The sequence below is a fragment of the Rhinopithecus bieti genome, unplaced genomic scaffold (genome assembly GCF_001698545.2).
Source record: "Rhinopithecus bieti isolate Rb0 unplaced genomic scaffold, ASM169854v2 scaffold_9237, whole genome shotgun sequence".
In the NCBI taxonomy this organism is placed as follows: Eukaryota; Metazoa; Chordata; class Mammalia; order Primates; family Cercopithecidae; genus Rhinopithecus; species Rhinopithecus bieti.
In genome coordinates, this window is record NW_016806263.1 from 1,796,587 (window position 1) to 1,811,610 (window position 15,024).

The 15,024-nt window shown below is 42.6% G+C and overlaps 1 protein-coding gene and 1 pseudogene across 2 annotated transcripts in view; one reads left to right on the forward strand and one right to left on the reverse strand.

The window, feature by feature from the left end:
• Positions 1-138: 138 nt before the first annotated feature.
• BST1 (bone marrow stromal cell antigen 1) overlaps positions 139-15,024 on the reverse strand; it is a 31,780-nt gene continuing 16,894 nt past the window's right edge. For both annotated transcript variants that reach the window (XM_017875347.1, XM_017875348.1), the window contains exons 7-9: positions 13,077-13,163; positions 9,479-9,538; positions 139-571 (exon numbers count right to left, since the gene is read on the reverse strand). In XM_017875347.1, coding sequence (XP_017730836.1) covers positions 466-571; positions 9,479-9,538; positions 13,077-13,163 — 253 coding nt within the window. In that variant the 3' untranslated portion in view covers positions 139-465. The remainder of the gene's footprint in view (positions 572-9,478; positions 9,539-13,076; positions 13,164-15,024) is intronic.
• LOC108531753 (60S ribosomal protein L10a-like) lies at positions 670-1,368 on the forward strand (annotated as a pseudogene).

The window sequence follows — 15,024 nt, forward strand, 5'->3', positions numbered from 1 at the left end:
TAACTGAACATCTTTATACCAAATAAATGACATCTTTACAGACAAAATATATATGCATACTTTATATAGTATACATTTGTCTTAAGTGATCAACAAGCATGCAGTGTGTGTGCCGCTGGAGATACAGGAAAATATAGATGATGTAAAATACAGCTTTATTAGAATTCTCTAAAAATGTTTGATAATATACAAGCAGTCTGACTCCCAGTGCTTTGTGTCATTATAAAAATAAGAAAATAACTTGCTTTAATTCTAATGCAGCATTTTTTAACCTGCTAAATAGAACTAATTTCTTGTTTCTGAAATCCTGCGCATATGTCTCATTGAAATACCATTTCAGGACATCGTTTTCCCAGGAAAGAGCTTCTTTAGACAACAGAATCATTTGGTATACACAGAACAGGAATGATGATTGCAAGGGGAGGCTGCAGGGCTGGAGGAGGGTTAGAGCAACAGAGTTCCCAGTTACAGTTGAGTCCTGGAAGCCAGCACCAGAAGGAGGGGAATGATAAGAACTGCACTTTGTTCTGCATAAAGACATGGGACTTTTCTTTGAGTAGTGGCTGCTGCCCTGCAAATTAACAAGGAAATAGAGAAAGTGTCAGTATTGGTGTATGGAATCTACACTCAAAAATATATCTGCAGTATTAGTCTCTTTTCTGGTTAACGTGGAGCGAGAAGCCAGGAGCAGCAGTCTCCCGTGACACCCTGTAGGAGGCGGTGCGGGAAGTCCTGCACCGGAACCAGCGCAAGGACCCCAAGTTTCTGGAGACGGTGGAGTTGCAGATCAGCTTGAAGAACTATGACTCCCCAGAAGGACAAGCGATTCTCGGGCACCGTCAGGCTTAAGTCCACTCCCCGCCCCAAGTTCTCCGTGTGTGTCCTGAGTAACCAGCAGCACTGTGACAAGGCAAAGGCTGTGGATATCCCCCACATGGAAAACAAGGTACTGAGAAAACTCAACAAGAATAGAAAACTGGTCAAGAAGCTGGCCAAGAGTATGATGCATTTTTGGCCTCAGAGTCTCTGATCAACCACATCCCACGAATTCTCGGCCCAGGCCTAAATAAGGCAGGAAATTTCCCCTCCCTGCTCACACACAACAAAAACATGGTGGCCAAAGTGGATGAGATGAAGTCCACAATCAAGTTCCAAATGAAGAAGGTGTTATGTCTGGCTGTGGCTGTTGGCCACGTGAAAAGGACAGACAATGAGCTTGTGTGTAACATTCACCTGCCTGTCAACTTCTTGGTGACATTGCTCAAGAAAAACTGGCAGAAAAACTGGCAGAATGTCCTGGCCTTATATATCAAGAGCACCATAGGCAAGCCCTAGCACCTCTATTAAGGCACATTTGAATAAATTATACTGCTACCAGTAAAAAAAAAAAGAAAGAAAGAAAAAGAAAAGCAAATTGTGCACACCGTGGAGAAATTTACATAGTATATAGGAAGTTATAAAGTGGAAAGTAAAAGTCTCTTAGTCTCTCCATTTGCATTTTCCATAGAAAACCAACTTTGATAGTTTGAGTTCTCTTTCCAGGAATGCAATGCACACATGCATGCTAAACCTGCTTAATAGAACTAATTCCTATTTCTGAAATCCTAAGCACACATGCCATTGAAATACCATCTCAAGACATTGTTTCCCCAGCAAAAACCTTCTCTAAACAACAGGACCTGCTGCTGCCCTGCAAGTTATCCTTAAATGTCTTTAGATATCCTTTTATCTAAGCACAAATGGAATCTACAACGTGTGTTGCATCATATCTTGAACATGCTTCCATATTGGTACACAGGGAGTTAATTCATTCTTCCTTGTGGATGAATTTTTATTGTATGGATGGAACACGGTGTTAGCCAGGTTCCCTACTGATGGCTACATTATCAGAGTTTAAGTGTCCTGACACAAAGACATCAACAAAGGGCCCGCCCAAAATATGGACCCTATTCATAGTAAACAGCATCTGACCACTGGGTTTGTAAAAACAGAAATTACTAATTCTTTTAAACTAACTAAAAGATGAATTTTTAAAATTATGAAACCATCTAATGTTGGCTTGGAAATATATCCCATGGCTCTGGACTGGCGGCCCTGTCCTTAAAAGTTCCTGACTCCATTTGAATGCTGGTCCTCTTTTCTTTTTTGCAAAGTAAATCTCACCCACAGGTTTGTATTAGGGCTCCACCTACCGGACATTTTGTACAATTGCACCTGTGATGCAGTTAATGCCCCAGACTTTATTCACTCAAAATTTAAAATTACTTTTGCTTTCAAACAATTAACTAATTAACATAAGGTTACACTTTTCATTAGTTTTTAAAAAAATAAAATGGCACATAATTAAATACACTAATAATGACAGTCTCCCTTCATCTTTTGCCAGTTCCTACTCCTTTGCCTAGAAGGAACCCACAGTTAGCAGCTTGGAGTTTACTTTCTCAGACCTGTTTCTTCACTTACATCCATTATCATGCACAAATAGAAACATGCTGTTTTGCTTTCTTCTGCTTTACTGTCTGGGTCCATATTCTGTGCATTGGTTTGTCACTTTGTAACTTAAAAAGCTTTTCTTGTTGATGTGAGACTATACTTGAGGGGGTAACTGCACTGTTTGCAGTTACTTTGATTTTTAAAATTAATTCTTGTTATTACATGTATACACTCAAAAGCCTAATTTTCCCATGCCCTTTTATTTAATTTATAAATCACATTGTACTATTTAAAAACCTAGTGAACTCTGACAATCACTCTTAAGGATGTGTCACAGTTACTTAATTCACGTGATGTTTTAAACTCAAGTTATTTCAGGTTAAATTATTATTATTATTATTCTTTGAGAAAGGGTCTCATTCTGTCACCCAGGCTGGAGTGCAGTGGCATGACTACAGCTCACTGAAGCATTGATCCTCCTGGGTTTAGAGAATCCTCCTGCCTCAGACTCCTGAGTAGCTGGGACCATAGGTGCACACCAACATACCCAGCTAATTTTTGTTTGTTTGCTTGTAGAGTCAGGGTCTCGCCATGTTGCCTAGGCTGGTCTTGAATGCCTGGGCTCAAGTGATCCTCCCACATTGACCTCCCAAAGTGCTAGGGTTACAAGCAGGGGCCACTGGGCAAGACTTCAGGTTATTTTCAACTTAAGTATTAAAATATTACATCTTTTTTAAAAAAATTTAAATGACTTTAAATTAGCCAAACTTTCTCAATTACTTGATTGTAGTAAACCTAATAAATGTATAAACTTTAATCCTAATTATTTTACAAATTCCAATACTGGTTCAAAACTTAGTAAAATTCTCTTATAACTTCCTACTACAAGTCCCAAGCCTAAAATCAGTTACTTGGCTGGGCATGGTGGTTCACATCTATAATCCCAGCACTTTGGGAGGCCAAGGCAGGAGGATCGCCTGAAGTCAGGAGTTTGAGACCAGCCTGGCCAACATGGTAAAACCTCATCTCCACTAAAAATACAAAAGTCAACCAGGAGTGTTGGCTCACACTTGTAGTCCCAGCTACTTGGCAGGCTGTGGCAGGAGAATCACTTGAGCCCGGGAGGTGAAGGCTGCAGTGATGAGCCAAGATCAAGCCACTGAACTCTAGATCTAGATCTAACTCTAGATCAAGCCTGGGTGACAGAGCGAGACTCCATCAAAAAAAAAAAAAAAAAAAAAAAAAGAAAAGGAAGGAAAGAAAAAAAAAAGAAAAGAAAAATTTCCAGTAGTGGGGGCGTGGGCCTCTAGTCTCAGCCACTTGAGAGGATGAGGCAGGAGGATCACTTGAACCCACGAGGTTGAGACTACAATAAGCCATGATCACACCACTGCACTCCATGCCTGGATGACAGAGTGAGAACCTGTCTCCAAAAAAAAAAAAAAGGAAAAGAAAAAGAATTAGTTACATCCCAGCACTTTGGGACTTTGGGAGCCCGAGACGGGCGGATCACGAGGTCAGGAGATCGAGACTATCCTGGCTAACACGGTGAAACCCCGTCTCTACTAAAAAATACAAAAAACTAGCCGGGCGAGGTGGCGGGCGCCTGTAGTCCCAGCTACTCGGGAGGCTGAGGCAGGAGAATGGCGTAAACCCGGGAGGAGGAGCTTGCAGTGAGCTGAGATCCGGCCACTGCACTCCAGCCCGGGCAACAGAGTGAGACTCCATCTCAGAAAAAAAAAAAAAAAAAGGAATTAGTTACTTAATAGTAACCCATATACTGGCATCACAGGTTTAATCCAACAGCTGTTCTTATATGCTACATTCTCTAAAATATTGCCAATAATTAAATACCAAAACATACAGATTGTCCCTAAATTTACCACAAAACTATTAATAAAATGGGTGGATTTACATCAACAGTTGTTTATTTCATTTGAAACCTTTGCAGATTAAAAGCCCTTTACCCCACTATTCCTAAACAAGTAGAGATGAGTAGTCCTGTCTCTGCGGCCTGGAGCATTTAGGATAGAGACTTCCGGCCAAGTTAAGAGATCTGATGTTTGCCCTTGGCCCTCAGTGCCACACTGAGTCCTCATTCCAATACTATATGTCTGTTTTCTCATATCACCAATCCTGCAGATTAAAAGTCTACTGAATTTTTGGCCAATATTATAATCTATAAGCGCTAAGGTTGGCGCTTATTGACCTTATAATCTAAGGTTTCCTCTTAGATTATTCACGTGGTCTTCTGCTTGCCGTATGATTATCCTACCATTGTCTTTAAGAGCTACATTCTACTCCCTCCAGTAAGTGTACCCTTTGATGTAACCATTTACTTGTCAGTGGATATTTGGGTCTAGTTCCCAATATTTCAGTATTATAAAGAATGCTCTGGTGAACATATTTGAGCTTATAAGCTGTATGCGCATTTCAAATCACTTCTTTAGAATAGGGCACCAAAAGTACCCTAAAGTCTGACCTAGGTCGAAGACTGATACTTTTGTAATTCTTGACACATATTGTCAAATTGTTTTCCCAAAGCACTTTATCAATTTACAGTGACATCAAGCTTGAATAACATCTCTAAAACACTTTTCTGCTATGTTTTAATGTATGTCAAAAAAGTTTAGGTGAAAATGACACCTTGCTGAATTTGTATTCCATTATTATTAGAGCGATTAAATAATTTTGTACATTTGCTATTTGTGGTTTCTCTTTTGTAAATTATCTATGAATATTCACTACTAGAATGTTTAAAAAAGAGATTAGTAAAATTCCTGCCAGGGTGATGAAAGTTGGAGAAAAACTTGGCAGAGTGAAAGAGAGTTTTATCCTTGACATTCAAAGGAATCGGGCAGAATTGTCAAAAAATGTCTACCAACAGTCACTGAAAGAATGCCCACACACAGGAAAGAACAGGTCAGGAACTGCAAACCCCTTACTTACCTGCTGTAGTGTGAGCCCCAGAGACATTTTAAGGCAGTGTGGTGTGGTAGGAAGAATGAGAACTTTACACACAGACAAATGTCGGTTTTGCTTCTGCCTCTGAGTTACACTGAGTGACCGCTTAATCTCTCTGAACCAGCATCATTGCTGACAATCAAACTGTCCTCCTTCCAGGAACATGGTTGGAGTAAAATGAGATGATCACTCCAGAGTGCCAGCTGGAAGCCTGACACTGCAAAGTGCTCAGAAATACTGAGGAAAACTCGGGAGGCTGAGGCAGGGGAATAGCTTGAACCCAGGAGGTGGAGGTTGCAGTGAGCCGAGATCACGCCACTGCACTCCAGCCTGGGCGACAGAGCGAGACTCTGTCTCAGAAAAAAAAAAAGAAAAAAGAAATACCAAGGAAAAGTGAGAAGAGCTGCCCTCGTTCTCCTTATACTTCCTGCAGCAGGGGAGCTAACCCAAGGCACTGGTGCTAGGATGGCACCATTTGCCCATTTCAGGAATGGTGGTGTAGGGTGCAATGGGTTTTACAACAACGAATTTTACATGGTCTGTTTCTGTATAGGTTGATAGTCTTATTAATGAGACAAAGAGTAAACCCATACAATCCTAATTCTAACACCACGGATACTTCCCTATCCAAGCCTTACAAGGTTGCAGGTTCCTTAGAAAGTCTATACCACTAAATCTTTTCAACAACTTTATTCCTCCCTTTTTCACATAAGTGACCCCCAGAAGGATTGTGTTTCTTGCAATCAAAATGTAGAACTTCTGCATATGCAGCCTCCGGGCACTTCTCGGAAGCTGTTGTAGAGCATTTGTCATTCCTTTTGGTTGCCCAGCACCTTTGAACATCGTTCTTCTTAAATCTATGCCTTTCCAGGGTAGAATCCAATCATTCACTCATTCATTCATCTATTCTTGCATTCATTCATTCCTAAGTGTCTACCAGGTTGCAAGCTCTGTTTTAGGTCCTTAGAATACCATCATCAGTGAACAAAACAGGTCAAAGTCCCTGACTTCCTGAAGCCATGTTCTAACAGGTGGGAGGCGCTAAAGAATGAACTTCCCAGCATGGGTAATATAGTGAGACCTCATCTCTACAAAAAAAAAACCAAAACAAAACACAAACTTAAAAGTTAGCTGGGCATAGTGGTGAGTGCCTGTTTCCCCAGCTATTTGGGAGGCTGAGGTGGGAGAATCACGTGAGCCCAGGAGGTCAAGGCTGCAGTGAGCCGTAATTGTGCCACTGCACTACAGCCTGGGTGACAGAGAGAGACCTTGTCTCAAAAAAAATAAAAAATAACAGAATAGCAAAAAAAAAAGAATGAGCTTCACAAGTAGGTCAGTCAGAAGATAAAACACTATAAAAAAGAAAAAAACACAGTCACATGGGGGTTTTGAAGAGCCACAGTTGTGAGATGGAGGCTATAATTTTAAATATTGAGATCAAGGATCAGAGTAACCTCACGGAGGCTTTGTAGATAAGAAAACTGACAATTTCAGATCATCTGACTAACTCAGTAAGAACAGAGTGCTTACTGCTGCCAAAACGGTGTTTCCACAGGCTGATGAGCAAGAAAGCATGTAATATCTCACGGGAAGTGGATCAAAACTAGCCTTGAAATAAAAGTTCCAGGTGAGAAGCAGTGGGTGACGTGTCTGGAAAGAGCATGATGAACCTGTAAGATGGGACCAGAAGTCTGAACTTGGCAGTAGGGAACTTTGAAGGTTTTTGAGTAGCAGCAATGTGAGGATGGACTTCATTTTCAAGTGAGGAAAGGAAAGACCCAGGTTCACAGGCTATTCTTTATCTCCTGGGAGAGACCCAGGTTCACAGGCTATTCTTTATCTACTGTGAGAGGACTCAGAAACGATGTATGCCAGATTCACAGGGAACGAATAGCATTAGAGTATGAGGAGAGGACTTAAATCCATCACCGAACCCTGGGATGTTGGCTCCTAGAATACATGCTGGAGATGATGGGTCTGTTGTCCTAATTTCCGGCCCAAAGAGCAAGAAATCTGCCAGAGTGAATTTTGACAGTTCTCAGACTCCTTCAGATCCTTGTTCTGCCTGCACTAGCTGGGTGGTCTTGGGTGAGTCCTTCATTAACTTCTCCGAGCCAGAGTTTCTTTGCTTTTGAAGGGAGAATATGAACCTACCCACACCGGATCAAATGAAAGTCTGGCTTCTGTCTAAATGACAGTGGCTTAGAGAGGATAGATGTTTATTTCTCTCTCAGTAACTCTCCAGGGCTGGTAGAGTGACGCCATGGTACAGAGGCACCTGGCTTCCTTTTGCTGTGTTGCTCTGCCATGCCCAGTTGAAGGCAGCTCACCTCCACGTCTTGTGGGCCCATATACCAGCCAGCATAAAAGGAGAAAGGGAATGTATGCCCCTTCCTTTCAAGTGCTAAACCCAGAAATTGCACTTGTCACTTGGCCACAGTGGGTAGGGAGGCTAGGATAGTTATTCTTGATAGCCATGAACCCATCTAAAATTCAAGGGTTCTATTACTAAATGAAGAAGAGAAGAAGAACTATATGGGGATGACAAGCCAGCTCACCAGGGCATGTGCTTTATCTCTTTCTCTCTTTCTCTATCTTATTTATTTTATTTTATTTTATTTCATTTTATTTTATTTTTTGAGATGGAGTTTCACACTTGTTGCCCAGGCTGGAGTGCACTGGCGCAATCTCGGCTCACTGCAACCTCCGCCTACTGGTTTCAAGTGATTCTCCTGCCTCAGCCTCCCAAGTAGCTGGGATTACAGGCATGCACCACCACTCCTGGCTAATGTGTTGTATTTAGTAGAGATGGGGTTTCACCGTGTTGGTCAGGCTGGTCTCGAACTCCTGACCTCAGGTGATCCACCCGCCTCAGCCTCCCAAAGTACTGGGATTACAGGCATGAGCCACCATGCCCAGCCTGACTCTCTTAAATGTACTAGTTATTCAGATAAACATACTATTTTATGTAGTGCACACAGCAAATACCTAGCATATAGTTGCTGTGCACTCTGATTAGTTCTCTTCCCTTGTAGATGTACGAATGGATCCTGCAGGCATTGACGGTGCACCCACTATGTGCAACTCTAATGAAAAACACTAAGAGAAACACAAAGAGGAAGGCAGAGTGAGGCAGGCAGATGGTACAGAATGAACGACAGCAGGGCTAGGAAGAGTAAAGCGATGTCATCATATTGTGCACAAAGTCCTTGGGAGCAAAGAGAAGAGAGTTCCTCAGTCAACATGGAGAATGAGCAAAGTCTCATAGAGGAAAGCACACTTGAGGTGGATTGGCAGGATAAGCATGATGTTAGTAAATAGATTTCATAAGAGAATTCAAGTGGAGGGATCAGAAATCTCCCGGCCAACACAAACTGAAATGACAATAATGCACTATGTTTTACCCCTAAGATTGGCTAAAATGATATGACTATAGGTACAGGGACAGATACAGATATGGATGTAGAAAATGCATAGTGTGGAGGAGTGGAGAAGGGGCACTCCCAGCAAAGACTGGTGGTGGAAGTGTATCCTGGCACAGCCTTTCTGAAACATATCAAAATTTTGCGGAACACACCAAAATTTAAAATATACACATTCTTCGACCCAGCAACTCCATTTCTGGGAATCTATCCTACACAAATACTTGCACAACAGCTTAAAGTATATAATCAAGGATTATATTTCAGTATTGTTTATAATACCTAAAAAACTACTATAACAACATACAAAGAAGCCAGCCCATGATTCAGAAGGGATTACATAAAAGGTGGTGTGACCATCCTACAGATTGCTCTACAGCCACTAGCAGACTGGGACAGAAAGTATGAACAAACTTCAAAGGATGGCCGCATTACACCGGCAAGTGAAGAAAGCTCACAGCAGGACGTTATGTGTAGCGTGATTGCTTTTTGTACAAAAACTAAGACAGATACATATAAATAAAAATAACACCAAACCAGAACCAAATGAGCACACTTACATCTGCGTTTGATAATATGTTCATGTTTGTGAACTGAAAACTTCTGAAAGGAGATGGTTATCTTGGGAAAGAATGACCTGAGTTAAGACATTTACTTACGAATTTAAGGCACAGTCAGGATGAGTGCTGTGGTCCACACACTGTAAGAGCTTCACTGGTCTACAGAAAGAAAATAATATTTAAGGGATTATTTAAATAACTTTCATCCATCAAACATTTATGGCTTGCCTGAAAAGTCCTGGAGATACAGTATTCTCTGACTTCAAAGAATACACAAATTATTTCCTCTAAAAATATTAGTGGCCCAGCACAGTGGCTTATGTCTGTAATCCCAGCGCTTTGGGAGGTTGAGGCAGGAGGACTGCTTGAGATCAGGAGTTTGAGACCAGGCTGGGCAACATAGCGAGACGCTGGCTCTACAAAAAAAAAAAAAAAAAAAAAAATCTAAAAATTATCTGGGTGCAGAGGCTCACGCCTATAGTCTCGGCTACTCAGGAGGCTGAGGCGGAAGGCCCAGGAGTTCAAGACTGCAGTGAACTATGATCACACCACTGCACTCCAGCCTGGAAAACAGAGTGAGGCCCTGTGTCTAGAAAAAATAAAACAAATAAAAATATTAGCCAGCATTTATCAAGCACTTACTATGTACCAAGACATTTGATTATATCTTTTGTGAGGATCATGTCATTTAATCCTCATAACAACCAAATGGAATAGGTGCTTTATCTTCTCCAATTTACAATTGAGAAAGCTGACCATAGTAACCTGCCCAAGCTCTCATAGCAGCAAGTTGAAGGGCTGAACTTGAATTATGCAGGCTGACTCCAGGGCCCGAGCTTCTAACCACTTCCATGTGCACGTATAACATTACAGTACGACCTGATAAGTACTTTGGGCAGAAGAGTGGACTTGAACCACATGGGTGATGGTCAGCGCTCAGGCATCAGAGAGGAACGCTAACTTGCTGTGCACAGTAGAGGGAGAAGATGTGAAGTTCCAAGGCACCAAGTGTGGGGAAGGGAAGCAGCAATGAAGACAGGAGCCAGGTCTTGGTGGCACATGGGGAGTTAGGTAGGAGACAAGCCTAGACAGGATCTCTGTGTCAGGACCACTGCAGGGGACTATGGAAGAACAGGAACGTGATACTGTTCTCTCTATGGCATGCCATGTCTTCTGTCCTTGACTCAGCTACCTTTCATTAATGTCTACCTGATGCACATATTTTTAATAAGAGTAATTATCTGTCATTGTGTATGTCCAAAAACAGGCATGGAGTTTCACTGAATCTGATTCAACACAGTGCTGGCAGAAACCAACCAGGAGGTAAGGGAGGCTGTGAAAAGATAAGCCCCTTCCAAAATGGGCAAGCACCTCAGGGAGAACCTTTAACTGATGTGGGGCAGAAGGCAGTGCCACCTGAATTGTGAGGGGCAGGAGGTTCTCACATCTGGGTTGGAGTTGGATTTGTTATGTTAACCCTTGTCACTTTCCCATGTTATGCCTTTTATTATATCCTCTCTGCTCCTGACACTACACAGAAACAACCTATGGGCAGTAAAGAAATGGGAGCTTCCTCGTTTCTTTACTGAGTTAGGCTTGGAAGAGAAGAGCCCTGAGGCCGACTGAGGTGGGTACACCAATGGAGAGGAAGGACATAAGTCCAGACCCAGGGCAGCTGTAAGGGGGAAGGAGACTTGGGCTCTGGCCCGGCTATTACAGCTCAGCCCAATGACATATAAACAAAGCAAAGTGGTTGTGAATGCAAAAATTTTAGCTACAATTTTCTCCATCGTTGAGCTTGTTTTTTGTTTTGTTTGGTATTGAGGGGTTGATGGCAGGGGGTTTGCTTTGTTTTATTTTGAGACCAGGTCTTGCTCTGTCACCTATGCTAGAGTGTAGTGGCCCCATCATAGCTCACTGTTCCCTTGAACTCCTGGGCTCAAGCAATCCTCCCACCTCAGACTCCTAAGTAGCTGGAACTACGGGTGCATGCCACTGTGCTTGGCTATTGAGCTGTTTTGGAGTAAGAATTGAATTCTTTTGGTTTTTTGAGATGGAGTCTTGTTCTTGTCACCCAGGCTGGAGTGCAATGGTATGATCTCGGCTCACTGCAACCTCCACCTCCTGGGTTCAAGTGATTCTCCTGCCTCAGCCTCCCAAGTAGCTGGGATTACAGGCACCCGCCACCACGCCCAGCTAATTTTTGTATTTTTAGTAGAGACGGGGTTTCACCATGTTGGCCAGGCTGGCCTCAAATTCCTGACCTCGTGATCCGCCCACCTTGGCCTTCCAAAGTGCTAGGATTACAGGTATGAGCCACCGCGCTCAGCCAAGAATTGAATATTTTTTAAAATTTACTACTAGAGCTTTGATTAAGGAAGGAAGAGCTTGGAAGCAGGAGGGAAAGAGCATGCTTTAAGGCCAGGCAAAGCTGGGTTCAAAACTCAGCTCTGTCACTGAGTTTAAAGCTTAAAGACAGATAAAACTAATAAATGACATTACAAATCTGGAGAGTGGTTACTATGGGGTTGGTGACAAAAAGAGGCCAATGGGAGCGTCTGGGGATGCTGGTTATGTTCTGTTTATTGGTCTGAGGGCTGGTTGCAGGTATGCGCTAAATGGGGGAAACTTCATCCACCTGTGTACTCATGTTTTGTATATTTTTCTGTACATAGATTATATTTCCAGAAAAGGACATTTCCCTTGTTTTGTTTTTAAGAGGGGGTGATAAACAACATCTAACTTTTGAGGGCATTGGCAATAATATATGAGTAAAAGGTACAGATAACAGAACAGCCTTGAGGGGCTCCTTGTCTTGAGGAGGCATGGAGTGGGAGGGAGTGGTTCACACGTTTAGGGTGCTTTGCTCAGCTGGGAGAATGATCCAGTCCATGGGGCTGCTGGGAAGGCAGAGAGTGGCAGAGAAGCAGGATAATCAAGGGTGTTGGGCAACAAGAGAAGACCACTGACATCATTTCCACCCTGCGACACTCAGAAATGTTCAAGAAAGCCACTCAGCTTTTGCAGTGTTGGATTCCAGCCCCTTGCAGAATCAGCAGGTCCACAGTCTTGGGGGCTGAGGCAGAGAGAGCGAGAGGCAGGGATTTGAGTCCAGAGATGGCTTGCAACTACCTTAGGGCTTGAGCCAAGTTTTTTTTTTTTTTTAATTACAAGCAAGAAGGCCCATAAATGATATCTGATTATAAGTATATAAAGGGTCTGGCCCATAGGTGCTCACCAAGTGGTAGTTACTATTATTTTCCTATTGGTCTGTGGTCAAGATGTGTCTGTAAATATCTCAAACAAACTCCCACCTTAGCATCTGTCATGCACAAGGATCCCACAGAGATCCAAACACATAGGAACCTCATCAGTCCCTGTCCTCCCGTGTCTCACTGCACAGTAAGCACAGTGAGGAGAGAACTGGGCATGAACAAATGAGAAAGTGCTGCTCTGTGTGTCCTTTAAATGTCATGAAGCTGGACTCTGGACAGCAGTAGGTGGGGCCCTGGCCAAACCCAGGCCAGAAGGTGCTCCTTGCCTCCACACCAAGAGGCCACCCAGAAGACACCACCCCATGGCCTTCAGAGCTGAGAACCAGCAATACCCTTTCGGCAGCCCACCTCCTCCAAAATCACCCACCACCTCTACAAGTACACCTCTACAAGAACTATATATTGATATATAGTTCACCTACCGGTAATCATTAATACAGCTGTACTGGAACCCCATGTCCTTCAGCCTCTTTTCCAGGACTTTCATGGTGCCTTCCCCGCAGGATTCCCTAAAACATAAAAATGTATAATTAAAAAGTAAGCAAATAAGAGTGGAAGAGGAAGTTGTTTCTGGGTTAATCATAATTTCTTTTGACCATGTGCTCCTGGATATTCTACTCTCAGAAAGAAAAGAGGAATGTCTCTGGTTTAAAAAGGGCTGCTTCTGGTAAACCTGCAGGGACCCAGGAGATGATGCTCTGAAGACCCCAGCACTGGAACTGAAGCTGGGCAGCCAGGAGCACTGGGAAAGCCAGGGCCAGTGCATGCACGTGGTGTCAGCCACCTGTGTAGTCTGTCCCCAGACAGTGACACATATCTGCAATGTGCTCCAGGGGCTCGGCACATTGCTACCTGCCAATTTGTTCACCCTACACTACAGTATATTCATTTGAAGTTTTAAGTAGCCACCAAAACATACAAATTTTAAAATATTAGAAAATGCAAATAAACAAAAATTTTTAAAAATTACCCCAAATCTCACACCCCTAGAGATAGCTGCTGTTAACATTTTGGTGTATATAGGTCTAGACTTTTAAAATATATTTATTTCTACAAGATTTTAAAAATATAGCAATGGGTCTCTGCTATCCAATGTGTTTTGTAGTCTATTTTAGGTCCTGTCTGCACACACACACACACAAACACACACACTTCTCTGCCATTATTTTTAGCTCCGGCATGGTCTCCCTTACATTAACAGACCAACACTCATAGAACCATCCTCTCTTGTTGAAGACCTAGGTCGATTCTTTTATTTCAATGCCATTTACACTAGAAAAAACTTTGTTGGTGTGGAGTCCTAATTAGGAAAACGGAGTTAGGCTGGCAGGAGCAGGGGAAAGCAAAAAGACAAAGCAGATAAGCTGTAAGTCTACCTTCTTCATGGTCCAGGGCACATAGGCTTCCTGCACAAATAACTCACAACCTTCCCAAGGCCACCTATCACCAGACACTCAGCTGATAGAAAAAGGCAATTTAGCTCACTGCAACCTTGGTGTTATCAGAACTGCACAAGTGCTCTGCAGCACACAGCACAAGCACCATTCTATAAAATTCCCAGTAAGCCTTTGTCTCCCTGCAGTCAGCTCGTCTCTTGCTGACCTGCCAGTTGCACCCTTGCAACATATTTTCATACCTTCTCTAATAAATCTGTCTTTCTTTACCTATAACTGTCTTGGTAAATTCTTACCTCCCATGCCACCAGCCTCCAGACAGTCACTGACTGGAACTTCATTTTCATACACATTATTAATTATTTGTTCTGTTGGCATAAATTCCTGAAAGTAGGTTTTCTGGCATCAAAGATTTGAATCCAGTTTAAGGCTTTTATATGAACGGCCAAATTACACCCTGATAAAGTATGAGAATGGCAATTTCCCACACTCGTACCAACAGTGATTTTGTGTGTGTGTGTGTGTTTTATTATTATTATTATACTTTAAGTTATAGGGTACATGTGCACAACGTGCAGGTTTGTTACATATGTATACATGTGCCATGCTGCTGTGCTGCACCCATTATCTCGTCATTTACATTAGGTATATCTCCTAATGCTATCCCTTCCCCCTCCCCCCTCCCCACAATAGGCCCCGGTGTGTGATGTTCCCCTTCCCGTGTCCAAGTGATCTCATTGTTCAATTCCCACCTATGAGTGAGAACATGCGGTGTTTGGTTTTCTGTTCTTGCAATAGTTTGCTGAGAATGATGGTTTCCAGCTGCATCCATGTCCCTACAAAGGATATGAACTCATTCTCTTTTTTTTTTTGGCTGCATAGTATTCCATGGTGTATATGTGCCACATTTTCTTAATCCAGTCTGTCACTGATGGACATTTGGATTGATTCCAAGTCTTTGCTATTGTGAATAGTG